Source organism: Lipotes vexillifer, unplaced genomic scaffold, assembly GCF_000442215.2.
Source record: "Lipotes vexillifer unplaced genomic scaffold, Lipotes_vexillifer_v1.1 scaffold71, whole genome shotgun sequence".
Taxonomy (NCBI): domain Eukaryota; kingdom Metazoa; phylum Chordata; class Mammalia; order Artiodactyla; family Lipotidae; genus Lipotes; species Lipotes vexillifer.
This window is the reverse complement of record NW_006793703.1, coordinates 5374634-5395050: the sequence shown is the minus strand read 5'-3', so window position 1 is coordinate 5395050 and position 20417 is coordinate 5374634. Positions and strand designations below refer to the sequence as shown.

Sequence of the window (20417 nt, the reverse complement as noted above, 5' to 3'; positions counted from 1 at the left end):
GATTTATTCCCAAACCAACCGATTTAGACTTTCATTTCTTATTGTAGAGAAATACAGCTAATTCAAAACACAAATGCTTAAAAATAAAAATTTATTCAACACATATCAAATTCTAAAAATGGTTGATTAACCCATGAATTTCATGAAAATGCAAAATAAACCTTTTATCTGTGATGAGAAACAAACAGCTATTTAATTCTTTTAGTTTAAATTTTATCTTTAAAAAAAGATGCACTAATCCATAAATAGTGCTGGGTCAACTAAGCAGCTATCTGGAAAAAGGGAGATCTATACCTCAATTCCTTATAACAGAATAAATTTAAGTTGGATCACAGACTTAAATATATAAAACAAAGCCATAAAAATTCCAGAAGAAATCATGAGATAGAATTCTCATCACATCAGGATAGGGAAGGCCTTTTGAATTAATCGAATAGATTTTTAAAAGATTAATAAATTGGACAACTATACAAACATTTTGCAAGACTCACAACTACCAAAAACGAAACAGGAAAAAATTGCAATGTATTATCTGAGAAAAGGGACTAATTTTCGTTATCTGTAAAGAGTCAGTGCAAATCAATTAGAAAAATACTAACATCCAAGATTAGCAAACAGCACTCACCCCCTGCAAAATGTACACTGACAGTTCAATGAAAAGGAAATAAAAACAGATCTTAAGCCTATAAAATTTTTTCAAACTCACTCATAACAGAAATACAAATTAAAATTACACTATATTTCACATTTCATCTATCAAAGCTACATAGAAATCTTGACAGCACACTATGTGGCCTATGGGAAATAGATAATTTCATACATACTGGTGGGAGTATAAATTGATAATTCTCATGGAGGGCAACCAGGCAAAACTGGCCTTTGACTCAGTTATTCTATTTCTAGAAATTTAATCTGTAGATACTTGATATGTAAAAACAATGTATTACCATACCATAAGAGAAAAAGATTGAAAACACCATACCCCTACATCTACATGGTGGCGAATTTCTGCTGTATTTTATGCCCAGTGTAGATTAAATCATAACACAATCACTTTAAGGTGTTTCCCTGACTGCTCCAGCCCCATATTAAATTATGTTTACATAGATGACTTCATTTCCGTTAGCAGAAATTCCTGCAAGTTCAAAGAAGTAGATCTATTTACTACTTTATCTCCCGAACCAAATGAAACATCTACTACCTCACTGATAAAACATATAAGGTTTATGGTCATCAGTATGTTTTACGTAATGCTGATCGGTATGTTTTCTATTAAAAAAAAAAAAAGTCCCAATTATTGTCATGTTTGTATTAAAAAAAAGGTCAAGAGTTTGAGCCCTTTAGATACCTAAATTGTACCTTCTATTTCCTAATATTTCTCCTATTAGTTTTACATAAAAAACAACATTGTCCTTAATATCCTCCCTCTCTCTACATATATACTGACAAATACAAAAATAAATACGAATGTAAAAATTCAGTAATTAAAGGGCTTTATATACACTAGAAATTAGTTGTTTACATTTGCTTAAGATGGTATTTCCTTAATCACAACCACCTTAATTGGGAAGAACATGCTTAATTTTCAAAAGAATATATGACGCGCACAACTTTCACACATTTTCTTAAAATGCCCAGTTTCACCTATTTTTAAAAATGATTGTTAGTCAAGAAAGTACATAATCTTAATTTAGTACTACCCTTCATATAATCACAAAAAAGATAATTTGCTAAGAGCCTTTTCCCATTAAGAGAGATGAATCCATATTCAAAATATTTTACTGCAGAAGATAATCTAACTTGAAGCAAAATGACATACATCGAGTTCAAAGAAAAAATCTTGTTCTTTGGATGCAATTTCATAATCTGCTCTTAAAGCCAGGTCATGGACTTTCAGACATTCTCCAAGATCCATTCTCTGGGTGGGGGGAGAAAAAAGACACATATTATTAAAACAGAAAATGTACTTTTTCAAAAATTCATTAACAACCACAATTCTCTTCAGAATAATGATTAAGTCATACAGATGTTTATTTATGGACTTTCAAATTACAAAATTTCAGACAGGTATAAAACTTGGTGCCTGCATGGAATAACCCGCATGAATTCTGTCTACCAACAGATGGGAACCATGATCACTTGTGTACTTAAGAACACATGGACAAGGAAAAGCCTGTCAGAATCTGAGAAGAGCTTCTAGCTTTTATCTCAAAACATATTTCACTTGGCCCTTTAACACAGAAAAGACAAAGTTAATTTAAAATCAAACTAGGGCTTGCTTCCCTGGTGGTGCAGTGGTTAAGAATCTGCCTGCCAATGCAGGGGACACGGGTTCGACCCCTGGTCTGGGATGATCCCACATGCCAAGGAGCAACTAAGCCCATGTGCTACAACTACTGACGCTGGGCTCTAGAACCCGCAAGCCACAACTACTGAGCTCGCGGGCCACAACTACTGAAGCCTCCGCACCTAGAGCCCGTGCTCCACAACTAGAGAAGCCACCACAACGAGAAGCCCACGCACCACAACAAAGAGTAGCCCCCGCTCACCGCAACTAGAGAAAGCCTGCGCGCAGCAACGAAGACTCAACACAGTCAAATATAAATAAGTAAAATAAAATAAAATCAGAAGAACGAGCAAATCAAACTGGTGAATTACAGTCAATATTCTTTGAATAACATTCTAATTTTCAAATAAAGATGGAGTCCTCAAACAATAGACTGGTAATCTTGATATAGATTCCAGACAAGACTCCAGGTGAGCTAGTAAAGAGATACTTTATTAAAACCCAATATAACTTCACAAAGAATAAGTATCTAGCCCCACTTTGATAAGCATTATGTCAGGGAAATAAAATAAATACCAAGTAGATATTTATTTCAATAAGGAATCTACTAGGATCCTTCTACTTGAAATTCCAATTAGATATTATTTACCCAATTAGAGGCTTTTCTCATATCTGAGACAAAAATTTCTAAAATTCTGTCCACTTTTACATGTATCTGGGTAACTGATAAGATCTTTCATGAAATCCTTTTGTGGGCATACTGAACAGAAAAAACATGGGCTAGATGTAAAGATAATTACAGATGTGATTAAAGGTGATCAGAGCAAAGCAAAGATTTTCCAACTAGAGGTATGCTATCCCATCACTGGAATGTCACAGAATCTCTGGAAAGTTGGCGAAAGTGAATACAATCATTCAAAAAGGTATAGTAAATATTCCTTTTGTTTTTGTTACCCAAATTATGCACAAAGTAAAACTACAACAAAACATTGCAGCAGTAAAGTCATCCTTCAACTGACAGCTGAGTACCTAACTTGTGCCAAGCACTATGCCAGATGCTTGGGACATAGCACCAAGTGCCAAAAGATACAGTCTCCAGCCTCATGGAGCTGACATTCTAGAAGAGGGGAAGCAAATAATAAACCATACTTGTGTCGCTGAACAAAGTTAAGTGATCTAATAAAACAGTAATGCTCCCATTACTGTGAGAGGCTACTTGGGATGAGGTAGCCAGAAAAGCCCTTTCTGAAGAGGATACATTTAAAATGGATCTAAAAAGTGAGAGGAAGCACACTAACCTTAGGAAAAGCCAAGAAAAGAGTGTTCGAGGTTTACAGAAGATTTAGAAAGCAGATCTTTAAGAAAATATATGCCAGTGTTACTCAGAGGGAACTTTCTAGTAGCAGGGAACAGGACTCGAGTATCTACAGCACATAGGTCTGGGCCTTAGCTTTGTATATACTATGGAAAAATGACTTTGCCTATTTGACATGGTTGCCAACCACCTGGACATGTGTATAACAAAGGATATGATTATCAATTCTGTACAATATCCCAAGCTTTTTAAAAGTATGGTGAATTCATTGGATTCAGATTCAAAAATATTGATATACCAGATAAAATTTAGTATGAAGAAATAAATATGAAGTCCTACAGTTACATCTAAGAAGTCCAATTTACAAATAACTAGGTTATGAGCAAAAAGTCTGACAAATTGAAAAACTTACTAGTCAAAAGTAAGGGTTACAGTGTGGCATGACTGAGATCAATTTATGTGATACAAAATTAACTTATAGCATACAGTATGAGCAAAGTTGAGAAATCTCTTATTGAAGGCTGGTTTTAAAAGCAAACCCCTCTCCTCCAAAACACACATTGTTGTATGCTAACACATTTCAAAAGTGATATGAATAGGGCTTCCCTGGTGGCGCAGTGGTTGAGAGTCCGCCTGCCGATGCAGAGACAGGGGTTCGCGCCCCGATCCGGGAAGATCCCACGTGCCGCAGAGCGGCTGGGCCCGTGAGCCATGGCCGCTGAGCCTGCGCGTCCGGAGCCTGTGCTCCGCAACGGGAGAGGCCACAACAGTGAGAGGCCCGCGTACCAAAAAAAAAAAAAAAGTGATATGAATAAACAAGATAAAGTGTCTCAAAACAAAGCTATACAAAACAGCCAGAGAACGGATGTAATTAGCTGGAGAAGAATTAAGATGTGAAAAGTCAACTGAAGAACTTTTCAACATGAAGCAGAAACAGAGTGTATTATGGTCCCAAGGGACTCCAGAGAGTTAGACTTTAGTCCTCTCAACATAAGAAAATAACTTTCTAATAATCAGAGCTTTCCAAAGATGGAATAAGCTTTCTTGAGAGTTAGTTGCCAGATAACTGAGAGGTTCAAATACAGTTCAGACAACCATTTCTCTAGGGTAGTGAATAAAGAATTCAACCATCAGTTAACTTTTATTCTTCCTCCAACTCTGAGATCTTATGACTATCTTTAAAAAAAAGTTTCTCAATAAAACTATATTACCTCAGTTAATTATGTAAAGGAATGAATGGGAAAATATAAATAGACAATGTCCTCAAAGTTATCCTTTCGGAAATAATAAGGAATATTCACCACTATTATAAAAGTCCTCATCACACTAATGGTCTAAAGTGTCAGTGTTGCTGAGGATGCTGAGATTTTCCAGGCCCCACTGCTTACTCTCACATTCATTAGTCCCTGGATTAACAAACTAAGGAGTTTTCCAGTGATAAGAAACAGCAACTAAAACTTTCTATAGATGTGTGGAAATTCAAAGCTGCTTATCAGGCAACATTTATTAAGAAAAAACTGCAGAAAAACATTTAACACTCTTTATAAGAAACATGCAGGAGGGCTTCCCTGGTGGCGCAGTGGTTGAGAGTCCGCCTGCCGACGCGGGGGACACGGGTTCGTGCCCCGGTCCGGGAGGATCCCACGTGCCGCGGAGCAGCTGGGCCCATGAGCCATGGCCGCTGAGCCTGCACATCCGGAGCCTGTGCTCCGCAACAGGAGAGGCCGCGGCAGTGAGAGGCCCGCGTACCGCAAAAAAAAAAAAACAACCAAACATGCAGGAAAATAAGACAGGAATGAAAGAAGTTAATGGCAAAAAGAACGGTGTTACCCCCTTTGTTACAGCAGCCTGTTGATTTCTTAATAATAGTATCTTAACATTAATCATTCCAACAATCCTATTTGCATATATTTCCACAGCTATAGTTGTTCATGCTATGCTTATTTCATAAAATGTTAAGACGTCATAATTGGAAATGCCTTTGATCCTGTGCAGCAGTTCTCAACCTGGACCCGGGGAGCTTTTAAATAATATCAGTGGAAGCTTCTGAAAACAGGGCCAAGCCCAACCCTCCAAAAACTGAATTGTAAAAGCCTCCCAGAAGTTTTTAACGTACAGTGTTGTGAACCACTCACTGATCCAGTTTTTTTTTTTTTTTTTTTTCTTGCGTTATGCGGGCCTCTCACTGTTGTGGCCTCTCCCATTTGCGGAGCACAGGCTCCGGACGCGCAGGCTCAGTGGCCATGGCTCACGGGCCCAGCCGCTCCGCGGCATGTGGGATCTTCCCGAAACGGGGCACGAACCCGCGTCTCCTGCATCGGCAGGCGGACTCTCAAGCACTGCGCCACCAGGGAAGCCCTCACTGATCCAGTTTTATTCCCATTCCACAGACAAAGGAACTGAAGGCCAGAAAGGCTGACTTCTTCAGGGTACTTATTAGGAAATCTGGTTAGCAGATTTCTAGTCTAACACCCCTTCCACTTTATTATGCTAGTTCCAATTATTTCAGTACTAACTTATCTTTTAATATTTTTAGTTGACATTCATCCCCCGTAACATCTAAAAAAGCTCTGCACACAGCAGATACTCAAAGCAGCCGTCTACTGCCTTTCCTTCAGTAATCTCCCTTATTTTTATCCTCTATATTTCCAATCTGTTTTCAAAAACATATAAATTGCCTGTGTTTAACCTAAACATCTCTGTTGTCCACCCATATTATTATCCTTTGGCAGGAACTCCAGGCTTTCCTCAGTCTATCTTTAAATTTACATCACACAACCAACCAAAAGAAGAAAAGCAACTACATGGGTCAGGAACAAAATGAACACCAAAAAATACCCAATTATATCCCTGTAGCAGAGGTGGAATTTTGGTGACAGGAGTAGAGCTGGGGGTAATATATGCCTTGGGGGGGATTTACAGAAGGAAAAATATGAGCTCCAAAAGGATAAGGATTTTTTTCTGTTTTATCCACTATGTACCTGGGCCTGTATACAGGTACACAAGAATGCTTAAATAAATATTTACTATTTGTTGAATGAACCAAACTAGGAAAAGAGAGCAGAGAAGAACATTGGAACTGGGGGCCCTGGACTTAACGAGCAAGGGTGGTCAAGATGCACCCCAGGACAAAACTGGTCTGAGCTCTGGAGCGGAAGGTCTTCTTAGCCCCTCCTTGTATTATCTTCTTTGTTGGAACTGCTTTCCTTCTAAGGTGTTTTGAGCTATTCTTCTCTGTTTTTTCCTATGTGCTCCTCTCCTCCAAGAGGAAAACTTACTTGGGCTTTTCACTGTGCTATAGCCTATATGCCTCTGCAGCTTTGGTCTTGTCTAGCTCACCAAAGTAGATTTGGTGGCCAAAGCTGTAGGAGCTAGAAGAGCCTAGTTATAACGAAGACCCCCCCCACGCCCCCCGCAATAGCCTCAGTGTTTATTTCTTCAGGGACCCAGCAGAACAGGAGGTGTAGCAAGGCAAATTTTCAGAATTCTAGATACTAGTCATCTATTTTCCTCTGTCCATAACATCATTACTAACTACTTATTCTGGCATCATGTCATGCACGTGAAGAGTATTTAAAATAAAAAACAAGCCAAAATAAACTCAACAATTACCTGCCACTGTGAAAGTGAGTGAAGGGAAAGTATGCCGCCACTGTGAAAGTGAGTGAAGGGAAAGTATGCCGATGTTAATGCTCTCCGTGACCCCAGTCATCTAATTAAAAAGCCACCAGAGGGAACCATGATAGAACCACACCATGACTAAGCATGGACCGATTCTCAAAAGCCAAATCAAACCTGACTTCACCACTGATAGTGCAATAGTGCTTTGAACACTAAGTGCACAGATATTTCCTGCTGCTACTGCTTCTCTTTTGAAATAGGTGAGCTTCAAACTGAACAAATTAAAATGTTTGGTTATTTATTTTAACTTAAAGTAACTATTTATGATGAAAGCCACAGGAAGATTTTAAATTTAACAAGTAATTTACTTCAAATTCTTTCTGCAAATTTATTCTTGGTATTTCAATTTATGGACATCTAAATTCTTAGATTACTGGAAAAATGCTTATTTTTAATTGGATAAATTCAGTTCTGCATTTTTTCCTTTCCATCCTAAATCCATTTCCTCCATGAAGTTTTGACCAAATAACTATACCTACTTCTGATAACAGAATTCTCTTATAACCTCCCAACATTTTATATTATGTTTCACTACTTAATAAAGTTGACTCCGTTAAGTACTTTTTAATTGTTCTTTTGAAGTTCCGAAGGTGACTGTCATCTCCTCAAATGGACCCTAAGCATCATGAGGAAAATGGTTTATTTCTCTTATTTTTCCCTCCTACACAGATGATCAGGTTTGCACAACCCATGACTTAACCATTAAATAAACTTGACAATTTGACTACGGAATTCTACTTCTAGGAACTTGAGGAAACAAGTAAGTACACAAAGATAAATGAACAATAAAGTTTAACAAATGGTGTTTTTGATTTTTAAAATTAGAAACATTTTAAGAGCCTAGCAAAAGGGGTTTGATTAAATGAATTATGGAATAGCCATATAATAGATTACATAGCCATTAGAAACAATGTTCTTGATACTAAGTGGAGAAAAGAGAAGATGGCAAAGAAAGACGTACAATAAAATGCCATTTTTGTACCTTCCGATACAGATATTGCTGTGAGGTTGGAGATTTTGTTTGAATTTTTTGACAGTGGTTGAATTAAATGTAATGAGCATATGTTATTCTTATAAGCAGAAAAATCAATGAAGCCACTTCAATTTTGGAGAAAAAAATTTAAGGAACAGAAGCATGTGGAAATTGAACATCAAAATCAACAAAATATTACGGTAGTGCAAATCAAAGGGTTAACTTAGCTAATGGCAGTTAATTTGTTAATGAATATATCAGTGATAGAAACGTGACACAGTAACAGCTCCAAGTATCTGCAAATATTTTTGCTTTGTTATATGTTAGTACATTTGCTCAGTTCTGTGAGCTAGATCCTAAAGGGCATTACAAAAAGGTATGAGAATATAAATTCGTGCTATCAAGGAATTTATATTCTCAATGAAAAAAACAAGACATTAAACTAAAGCAACAGCAACAAATGTAAATAAAGATTACATACAAGGATTTCATTGCCATACTGCACACTAAAACCAAAACCAATTAACATATTAATAGTCACTGGGTAAGTAATTTAGGGAATGGCCATGTTGTGAAATAGTACATTGGCATTTAAAAAATGTAGACCACTAATATGCAAGCTTCTCCAAGACAGGTGAGAAAAATTCAAAGATTCCATTTGTTAGAACACAGACACACATGCATGCACACACACTTGTAAATGTACAGAAAGGACAGTGGAAGATGTACATTGAATTCTTCATAGGGTTTAGTCCTGGGAAGGTGGGGGATAATGAATAATGGGAAATATTCATGTTTTATGCTTTCTTCTCTTATACTCAAAGATTATATTGCCAAAATAATAAACAAAGTAAGACAGAGTAGGCACTGACCAACTCAGAAAATATCCCTTTACCTCTCATCATTCATTTAACTGAGAAATTCACTTAATCTCTCAGGACTTCTCTCTTCTCAAGTACTTCAGGACTGCTATATGGATCAAATTACAGACTGACTAGATTTTGGAAGATTTTGAATGTGAATCAACACATGCAGAACTTACTCTGGACGAAGAGAAGAATGCAAGAATGCTCGACTACTTGGAAAGAAATATGACATGATAAAATGTTTCAGAAGCATTAACACCACACTACTGGTTGGACTAACATCCTTGTCAGACAGCAAGGAATATATAAGAATAGACAGCAATACTGTTAAAGCACTAAAAGGAATATATACATATACCAGCTGGAGAAAAAGTGAAACAAAACCATGATAGCAGGACAGAGAGCACAGGAAATACAAACCCCTAGCCTAGCATTTGAACCATTCCATATACTGTTCCAATGCTAACGCTATTTTCAAAATAAAACAAATCATCTACACTTTGACCTTCACTTCTTAACATCTTCACTTTCTTCCTCCTCACATTTATAAAATCTCTCTTCCATCCATGGTCAGTCCCTGCTTCAAGACCCAGCTCAAGAAGCTTGCCTGGTGGTGCAGTGATTAAGAATCCGCCTGCCAGTGCAGCAGACACAGGTTTGAGCCCTGGTCCGGGAAGATCCCACATGCCGCAGAGCAACTAAGCCCGTGCGCCACAACTACTGAGCCTGCACTCTACAGCCCGCGAGCCACAACTACTGAAGCCCGCGCACCTAGAGCCCGTGCTCTGCAACAAGAGAAGCCACCACAATGAGAAGCCCATGCACCGCAAGGAAGAGTAGCCCCGGCTCGCAGCAATGAAGACCCAACGCAGCCAAACATAAATAAATAAATTTATATATATATTAAAAAAAAGACCCAGCTCAAGAACAAGAGAAAGCCTAGTATACTATGGAAGAAGCCTCGAAATAACAAAACCTGGATATGAGTTTCAGTTATGCCACTATTGTCTTAGAACAAAAATTAAGGTTTTTCTTTCCTAATTCCAATCCTGTCACTCAAAACTAACAAGTCAAGCATGAGTGGTGGGTGAAGAGGAACGGGGCACACTGCGCAGGCACAAAGTAGTTCCTGCTTTTCTACTACTCCCCAACTTCTTAACTGCCCATTCTCACTTGAATGTTCTTCCTCCAAGTTCACTTTTTCCTGAGTAGATAAAGAAAAATAAAGCTCTTTTACCTTTTCTTAATGTATGTTTTTTTGAATATAGTAGGAAATACCTTCTTATCCATTTCTAATCCTAGATATGCAAAGATAGCTAGTTAAAATTAAAACAAATGGCCTTGCCCCACAGACTATTCTAATTGAGGAGAGAAAGAACATATATAAATAAGACAAAACAAGTGCACACTCGGTAGTATAGAGGGCAGGTGCTACACGGGGGTTCAGAGGAATTGTGTGTAGTAAGCCAGGCAGGATTTAAGTTTGTACAGAAAGGTTATTCCAGGCAGAGGAATGAAGATAGGTAAAAATGAGCATGCTGGGCAAGGAAAGTAGTGAGACAACAGTGAATAAATCAGTCTGGTCAAAACAGAGGACCAAACTGATTTATTCATTCAAGGGAGAGAGAGACCTACTAAAGATTTTAGATTTTGACCATATAAATAACAGGGAACCACCAGAAGTTTCTGTGTGGAGGCAACATATGATAAATTCATTTCCACTCAGGAATGACTGGCTTCTTTTCTTCACATTTAGATCTCTTCAAATGTCATTTCATCAAAAGAAGTTTTCTCCTCTCACTGTCAGTGTAGCCCCTTGCCCACTGTCTCAGACTTAACCACACATTTTTGTCATAGCGCTTAACATCACGCCTGAAATCACATTATTTCTTTTCACACTCGGTTGTGAAAGGACATTAGAATGTAAGCCCCCATCACTAAAACAGAAACCCCTGTCCACTTCTGTATCCCCAGCATTGCACATGGCACATAGTAGGTTCTCAATAAGTATTTAAGTGAATAAATGAATGAATGCTGATCTCAGCAATTAGCAACACTCTCAGAAAGATAAAAAAATAAATCACTTCTTGAAGCAGAATTTTTTTAACTTTTACTGTGAATTCTCTTTACTTTTTCCATTTAGCCCTCATTAATCTGATACCTCTTGCTTGCCCTTTTCTATTTCTTTCTCTGCTTAATTCCATTATTACCTAAATTTCATTACTGCAAACACTTATAATAAATACCAAAAAGGGGAGACACATAAAAACCTAACTGAATTTGGATATTTTACAAATTACATTACCCAATACATCAACATATATGCTTATATTTTTTGACTCTGTAGACCAAAAACGTCTATGGGGTAATATATATTCAAGATGTTTTATTCAATATAGGTAAACACCAAATGCTTTAACAAGTTCCCTTTGTGAGTAACTATCATCAAATTATTGGACTGGCCAAAAAGTTCGTTCAGGTTTTTCCGTAAGATCTTACTGGAAAACCCAAACAATCTTAAAGAAAAACCCAAACAAACTTTTTGGCCAACCCAACAGGAAGGATTATACTAAGTCATTTGATCTTGCCACCTGAACATCAAGACAGAATGCATCACATTTAAAAAAATACTTCCAGTGATAAGACAATCCATGACTTTGCTTGATGTTTGTGGTTAATCACCTGTATCATAAAAATATGTTCCAAGTTTTTGGTTTTTACCATATGTTTGCTCTGTGTTCATTGTCTACATCTTCCAAATGATGCATTTATAACTCTATCCCACCTTTCTCAATGAACAGCCTCAGAGAACACACTAGTTTCTTCAGATTTGTTAAAATGCAGTTTATAAAACTGTGCCTATCTCCAAAAAAGATCTAGAGAGTTCAGGGACTACTAAGTGATGATTCCTGGTTCTTAGGTAATAAGCATTTATTGAGAATCACTGCACAGAAAAAAAAATGTGTGGGAATTCCCTGTCGGTCCAGTGATTAGGACTCTGCACTCTCACTGCAGAGGGCCCAGGTTCAATCCCTGGTTGGGGAACCCACAAGCTGCCATGGCGTGGCCAAAAAAAAAAAAAAGAGAAATAAATGTGACAGTGAAACATGTTGACAAAGTATCAGGCTATGAAAAACAACCTGCTTGACCAATGACTTCCAGACTTCACTCTGCTTTGCTTGGAAATTATTGGTCTTTGCTACTTTGTAATGTTTCAAGAGTCATCCTAAATGACAGGTCCAAGATTTAAGATCCACTTCAAAAAACAACAGGGGGCTTCCCTGGTGGCACAGTGGTTAAGAATCCACCTGCCGGGCTTCCCTGGTGGCGCAGTGGTTGAGAGTCCGCCTGCCGATGCAGGGGACGCAGGTTAGTGCCCCAGTCTGGGAGGATCCCACGTGCCACGGAGCGGCTGGGCCCATGAGCCACGGCCGCTGAGTCTGTGCGTCCGGAGCCTGTGTTCCCCGACGGGAGAGGCCACAGCAGTGAGAGGCGGCCCACATATCGGAAAAAAAAAAAAAGAATCCACCCGCCAAGGCAGGGGAGACAGGGGAAAGCCCTGGTCCCGGAAGATCCCACATGCCGTGGGGCAACTAAGCCCGTGTGCCACAACTACTGAGCCTGTGCTCTAGAGCCCGCAAGCCACAACTACTGAAGCCCACGTGCCTAGAGCCTGTGCTCTGCAACGAGAGAAGCCTCTGCAACGAGAAGCCCACACACCGCAACGAAGAGTAGCCCCCGCTCATCACAACTAGAGAAAGCCCGCGCGCAGCAACAAAGACCCAATGCAGCCAAAACAAAACAAATAAAAAACAAAAACAAAGCCAAAACAAACAGCAGGATGGAGGACATATGTAATTATAAATGAAATAAGGTAGCTGTGTGTAAAATATTTACTGAAGCTGGCATACAGGTACATGAAGTTCATTACACAACAACTCTACTTTTACTTATAGTTGAAATTTTCTATTAATGAAGTTTAAAAAGACTCCTCGGGCTTCCCTAGTGGCGCAGTGGCTGAGAGTCTGCCTGCCGATGCAGGGGACATGGGTTCGTGCCCCAGTCCGGAAAGATCCCACATGTCGCGGAGCGGCTGGGCCCGTGAGCCATGGCCGCTGAGCCTGCGCTCCACAACAGGAGAGGCCACAACAGTGAGAGGCCCGCGTATCGAAAAAAAAAAAAAAAAAAAAGATTCCTCAAACTGATTCAATATTACAGAATAAAAATTAGAGTAAAATTAATTTATATTTGATCTACAAAGACTGGACATCAGCACAATAGTTCATCCTGTTTACATGTATGTATATTTGTATTTAACCATTAATCCAAGTCACGGACAAACATGCTGACCAACCTCAATTAGAGACAGACTAAACTAGAACAAGATTCTAGAACACATGGTCTCTGGGTCCCCTTAAAAAAATCACTTCCATAAGCCTGAAGTATATTAACTTATTTTAAGAATATGAAATTAATGACTGCAAGATTATTCTCAATAACAGAAAAAGGTTATTTCCCAAGGACAGAAGTACCCCAAGTTGAACAGATCAGGGTATTCATGTGCCAATTTGCCAACAATACTCCAAATTATACACAGGACTGGGTTTTTAAAGTTTAACAGTAAAGCTCTAATTATTCACTGGGAAGCTCTTAATACGCCTCTGACTTCCTAAGCACCAAATGTATTTTTGGTTTACTGCTTGTTAAAGGAATGCGTATTTTTGTAAGAAACCGATAATAAAATATAAGCAGCAAATCTGATTAATATAAGGATACTTCAAAATCCAGATCTGGTAAAAACCTGGGCTATCTGGCAGTTTTGCAAATTTGGAAGCTCTAGAAATTGGCGGTCATTGAAATTCAAAAAAAAAAAAAAAATTCAAGCCAGTCATCTGGGCCAATGTTTTGTTTTGTTTTCTTTTTTTTTTTTAATTTCGGCCATGCCATGGCGGCTTCTTGGATCTCAGTTCCCTGAACAGGGATTAAATTAAACCTGGGCCACAGCAGTCACAGTACCAAATCCTAACCACTAGACCACCTGGGCTAATGTTAAAAACACTTGTTTAAAAACGCCTAAGTATCCCAAAACAAACCCTTTCCGGAGAAGAGGTTATGAGTTTAAACTGTCTATAGACTAATTTTTTCACAAATGCATGTGAAACCACTGCTGTCATGTTTTGATATACAACTCAATATCAAGATACTCTACAGGGCTTCCCTGGTGGTGCAGTGGTTGAGAGTCCGCCTGCCAATGCAAGGGACACGGGTTCGTGCCCCGGTCCGGAAAGATCCCACATGCCGCAAAGCGGCTGGGCCCGTGAGCCATGGCCGCTGAGCCTGTGCGTCTGGAGCCTGTGCTCCGCAACGGGAGAGGCCACAACAGTGAGAGGCCTGCGTACCGCAAAAAAAAAAAGATACCCTCCAGCTCTTTATCTGTTAGAAGGTTAACACTTTTTCCACAGTCATTAATTTTTGAAACTCAAAGTTAGTTTTTGGAACATTTATTTCACTTTCTACTTCTGGGTGACTGATTATTCATTTAACACAATGGAGGGACACTGTTCTAGATGCTGGGGATACAGCAGTGAACAAAATGTCCTTGCCCTTACTATGAAACTTACATTCTACTGAGTGGCTGAGAAAATTCTGTGCAGGTTTAGTTCTTATCACTTACTCTGCTTCTCTAAACTTTCATGGCTCCTTTAAATTTGTACTATCAAAGAGACTTCAGCAGTTTTAAAGTTCAGGTTTGTAGGTATCCAAGGAATTGACTATAACCAGGCCTTAAAAGAAAGCGTTAGAGAAGCAATAAAGAAGTTTCAATTAATAAAAACTTCATTTTGGATAAAACCCAGAACCTACTGAGGACACCGTAAAATCAACTCAGGATATTTGACAACCAATAAATACTCCCATCCAATCACTTCAAAAGGTAGATAAAATTTTACTATATTCCTGTCCCTAAGTATTTCACAAGATCACCTTTTCTTAAATTCTATTTCGGAGCTGCAGACTCTCTTTATAAAAACAAAATGTCATAGAAAAATCCCTGTATTTAAAATGTGTAAAAATTCCCATCAAAATAGGAAAGACTGGCCTGTCCCCAGGTCCTCAGTGAATGAGGTACCTCTAAGAACATTTCAGAAACATCTTAAAGTCACTGTCTTAGGTAACTGTTATCTAAAAAAACTAACAACACAACAAAAAACATTTTTTAAAGTATTCGGATTAAAATAACCGTAAGATTCCTGTGTGGTACAATATACTGTGATTCGTTGTAAGACATCTGACAGACAATTTCTCTGAACCTTAATTTTTCTATCTATATAAAATGATGGCCAGGGCTTCCCTGGTGGCGCAGTGGTTGAGAGTCCGCCTGCCAATGCAGGGGACACAGGCTCGTACCCGGGTCCAGGAAGATCCCACATGCCGCAAAGCGGCTGGTCCCGTGAGCCATGGCCGCTGAGCCCGCGCGTCTGGAGCCTGTGCTCCGCAACGGGAGAGGCCACAACAGTGAGAGGCCCGCGTACCGCAAAAAACAAAAACAAAAACAAAAACAAAAAAGACGCAGACATAGAGAATGGACTTGAGGACACAGGGAGGGGGAAGGGTAAGCTGGGATGAAGTGAGAGAGTGGCATGGACTTAAATATACTACCAAATGTAAAACATACAGCTAGTGGGAAGCAGCTGCATAGCACAGGGAGATCGGCTCAGTGCTTTGTGACCACCTAGAGGGATGGGACAGGGAGGGTGGGAGGGAGACGCAAGAGGGAGGAGATATGGGGATGTATGTATATGCATAGCTGATTCACTCTCTTATAAAGCAGAAACTAACACACCATTGTAAAGCAATTATACTCCAATAAAGATGTTAAAAAAAAAAATGATGGCCTTACACTAGAAGACATGATGGCCTGTCAACACTAAAATTATACTATGATGAAGGCTATAAGAATTAGTAGTGGCCACTTCTGAATTTAGGATAGATGCATTATGAGAGTATACATTTCCATCTCTGCAGATCTTAATCTCAAGTTTCTGCTTTAGATTTAATGCCTTCTGTAAATTATTACTATCACATATCCTTTTCCTAGATCACTAGGAACTAGATGGAAAGATTTTTTTTTAAGCACTTCAATATACTTATCTTTCCTTAGGGAATATATGTGCCAGAAATAATGTGGTTCATTTTTGTGGGGGTGGGGGAGGGGAGGACAACTGTACTTAGGTTTTTTGTTTTGCCTAAATCTGAAAGGGGATGCTGTCTCCTTTCTGCATGGTAAATAGAAGAGGGAGAAAACGAATTGTTCCAAAGGAGGAGAAAAGTGAGACTAAAACAAAAAATTCTAGATGAACAGGAAAATAATCCATGCCTTTGAAATACAAAAACTTCCTGATTATAGAAATATTCATGCTTCTTATAAAAACCATAATCTAAAGATACATATACACACAATTATTTTGGTTCTCTGTTCTATATTTTACCTCCTCTAATTAATTTGTTAGCTTAAGAGTCAGTTATAGCAGAATAACCTACATGGGAAAAGAATCTGAAAAAGAATGGATATACATATAACTGAATCATTTTGCTGTATACCTGAAACTAACACACTGTAAATCAACTATACTCCAACATAAAATTAAAAAAAAAAAAAAAAAAGTTAGTTATACCAGAGTACCAGACTAAAGAATGGCAAAATGTTACAGGGGCATTTTCATCAAACTGAATTCCAGGAACTTCCCTAGTGGCACAGTGGTTGGGAATCCGCCTGCCAATTCAGGGGACAAGGGTTCTATCTCTGGTCCGGGAAGATCCCACATGCCGCGGAGCAACTAAGCCCGTGCGCCACAACTGAGCCCGTGAGCCACAACTACTGAAGCCTGCACGCCTAGAGCCCATGCTCTGCAACAAGAGAAGCCACCACAATGAGAAGCCTGCACACCACAATGAAGAGTAGCCCCCACTCACCACAACTAGAGAAAGCCTGCAAGCAGCAATGAAGACCCAACGCAGCCAAACATAAATAAATAAAGATAAATAAATTTATTTTTAAAAAAAGCGGAATTCCAAAAATATTCCATACTGTCAGTTATGAGTATATTTTTAGAAACGATACTCTTCATCTCCAAGTGCTCGGTATAAAGTTCAACCTTTTTATAATAATAATAAGCCAAAGAATATGTTTCTTTGTATTATTCTGCTAAATAATCCAGAATATTGATGAGTCATAGTCTGCTGGAAGTGACAGATCTGAGAAACAAGGTCTGGAAAACTAAAGGGCAACCTTCAGTTACACAACAAAGAAAAGGCATTATAAAAAGTTACAGTTTAGTTCTTTTCATCCTTGATCTAACGTCAAAAATAAATAAATAAATAAGCATCTTCAACACACAGAAGTGTGAACTATTAGATTCCGTGCCAGAACAGCATGTGTTCTACAGAGACTGGATGCTAAAGAAGTCTGAGCTCTGTAATTACAAACCTTTGTACATAGGATAAACTGTTATAAATAGCCCTTTTTAGTAATAAGGGTCATGAGAAAGTCACTCTGTGGATGACTTCAAGTTCTCAAGGACATCACACTGTGACAACCTTGGACTCTTACAGAGTCCTAGAGCCAGCCCTTAAAACTCTGCTTAAGAGGTTCACAACCACTTAACCCCATCCTTACATATGACAATCTCTTGCCTATCAAGCTGACAAAAAGGAGATATTTCTCATACAGAGTTTCCCCGGCAAGTGCCCTTCCAAGGGCTTTCCTTAACTGTTTTTCATGTGATCCAAGACACCATCAATTTTAAGCCTCATCATTAAATTCTGTACTATAAGAAAAATGTTACAAATTAAAATAGTGTTTTTCTATCATCAATTTTAAGATGCGTATTTCAGAGAGATTAAAATTTGAAAAAATGTGCTTCTTACAAAGCCACCAGCAAGAATTTTATAAGAAGGAAAGTCCAAGACCAACACTAATCCTTTTTATTTAACATGATGAAGGATTAAGTATTACCTACAGAGTAGAAAACATGTTGAATAAAACTACAGCTCAGAAAATTTGGGTTTGGTTCCAGTTTTACCTTAAATCAATACAACTAAATGATTTTGAAAAAAATCACTTTACTGTCATTAAGGCTAACTATGGAACATATACCCAACAGAATTATTTTGAAAAATAAATGAATGTGACTGCACTGTATACATTATAAAATGTAAAAGTACAATTGTGATGTCAGATTTTTTTCATTATTATTAATGCCATACCTGAAGAATATAATAATATGTCAAAGTCTTGCTATGACTGGTTTTAAAGTACTAAAAATTTAAATTCTGCTGTTTTATCAATTAATCTTATCCTCAAAATTCATTTGAAGTGATAATTTAGCCTTAAATATCATTAAATGTTAAATTTAATAATAAATCTGAAGAATCAAATAATACTACAGATAATTTACTAATATTATAGATTTCAACTGTATTATAGCAGAGTAGAGAATACTTTAATTATGGAAATTCTAAAGAGCAGATATGAGGGTTAATTATCTGTCACAGTCCTAATTCAAGTGCTCAGAAACTGGATGTCTTCCCTTTTAATATTATACTTAAAAAAATTAAGTATTACTATTTTTTAAATGTTAGCTCTTCTATTCCTTTTAACATAATATAGTTTCGACGGTCTTTACTATTGGAAAAAGCGGTGTTTTCTATCAAAAATGCCTTGATACTTATGTATTTGGGGTATTTAACTCCTCCTATCAGGGAGAAACCACTCTTTAAGACTCTGGGCTTCCACTTGAGGGTGCACAGGTTCCACGCCTGGTCAGAGAACTAAGATCCCACATGCCACGTGGCACGGCCAAAAAAAAAAAAAAGAAGAAACCACTAATTTAGACATCTTTAATTAAGGGAACTCATTGCTTCTGCAAATGGAAGTTTGAAATCTTTTCTTCATTTCAGACAAATAACAAAGTCAGCTAAATGTTTAGGCCCTACCAGCCCTCCTCTGCTATCCTTGTGAATGGAAGCTCTTGAAAGTGAGTTATCATTTCAATTAAATCCAAAAGCCAGGGAACCAAATCCTCTGTCCCATTTAAATAGGTCCATCATCATGTGATTTATCTACCAAATTAAAATGATGCTCTAAGATTAACCAACATCACTAGATATAGAACTTAAATTAAGTGAGCTTTACATCATTAGGAGTAAGCAATATAAGTGAATTTTAACCGACAACAATACTCACAAATTGTGTAAATTTAAGTATTTACCAGTATATTTTCCCCACAATGATTTCCACATTCCAATGTGCACAAATCTTAATAAAAATGTATACTGTTTTGGATGAAAGTCTACTCTGCTCAACAGTGAAGTAAACAATTTAAAAAGTCATTTACAGGGCTTCCCTGGTGGCACAGTGGTTGAGAGTCCGCCTGCCGATGCAGGGGACACGGGTTCATGCCCTGGTCCGGGAAGATCCCACATGCCGCTGAGCGGCTGGGCCCGTGAGCCATGGCCGCTGAGCCTGCGCGTCTGGAGCCTGTGCTCCGCAACGGGAGAGGCCACAACAGTGAGAGGCCCGCGTACCGGAAAAAAAAAAAAAAAAATCATTTATATTATTTCTAAACTAAAAGTGCAACTGCTGTATAATAACTGCCTCTATGTTTCAAATAAGAAATGCTTTTTAAAAGCTTGCTCTGAAGAATGGAAAAAATTATAAAGTAAAACTCAGCAATCACTTTTGCGAGGAATCCAATTATTGCAGATCTAAATTATCAACCTGAATATAAGGGATGCAAATTGCTGTGCTAACAAGTGTTTAAAAAAAAAATCACTGCATAATAATGTGACACGAAATTAAGACTTTATCAAATAGTTTGTTTTCGTAGTATACCAATAACAAAACAATAGATTTAATAAACACATACAGTTCCAGACAGGACATCATGGGGGCAACAATTCAGAAGGTGACTCTTGCATACTCTGTCATCACTGAATTTGATTCGTTGACGAGTAGTATCTCCTGTAATAGAGGAAAGTTAATAACATTCAAGGTTAGACAACTGGAAAATATTTATTTTCTGAGAGCCCTACCATCACTAGCTTTTTATGTGTGGCTATACACACACACAGTTATAAATCAGCTCGAGGGGTTAGTTTTTATATAATATCCTACAGAAAAACTATTTTAGACAACATGCAGTTGCAGTATGTGTACTGCACATGTAATTCAAATAGTCAAACTGGGAAAGCAATGCATTCTGTTAAACAGAGTACTTCAGAAAAGCATAGCATGTA

At 38.1% G+C, this 20417-nt stretch overlaps 1 protein-coding gene and 1 non-coding gene across 4 annotated transcripts in view; one reads left to right on the top strand and one right to left on the bottom strand.

Annotated features, from left to right (window-relative positions):
* Positions 1–20417, bottom strand: part of LUC7L2 (LUC7 like 2, pre-mRNA splicing factor) — a 57099-nt gene that overhangs the window by 21996 nt on the left and 14686 nt on the right. For all 3 annotated transcript variants that reach the window (XM_007466607.1, XM_007466608.1, XM_007466609.1), the window contains 2 exons: positions 20048–20142; positions 1820–1918 (listed from right to left, as the gene is read on the bottom strand). In XM_007466607.1, the coding sequence (XP_007466669.1) occupies positions 1820–1918; positions 20048–20142 (194 nt within the window). The remainder of the gene's footprint in view (positions 1–1819; positions 1919–20047; positions 20143–20417) is intronic.
* Positions 12095–12167, top strand: TRNAE-CUC (transfer RNA glutamic acid (anticodon CUC)). Its single transcript has one exon. It is a non-coding gene; the product is annotated as a tRNA-Glu (tRNA).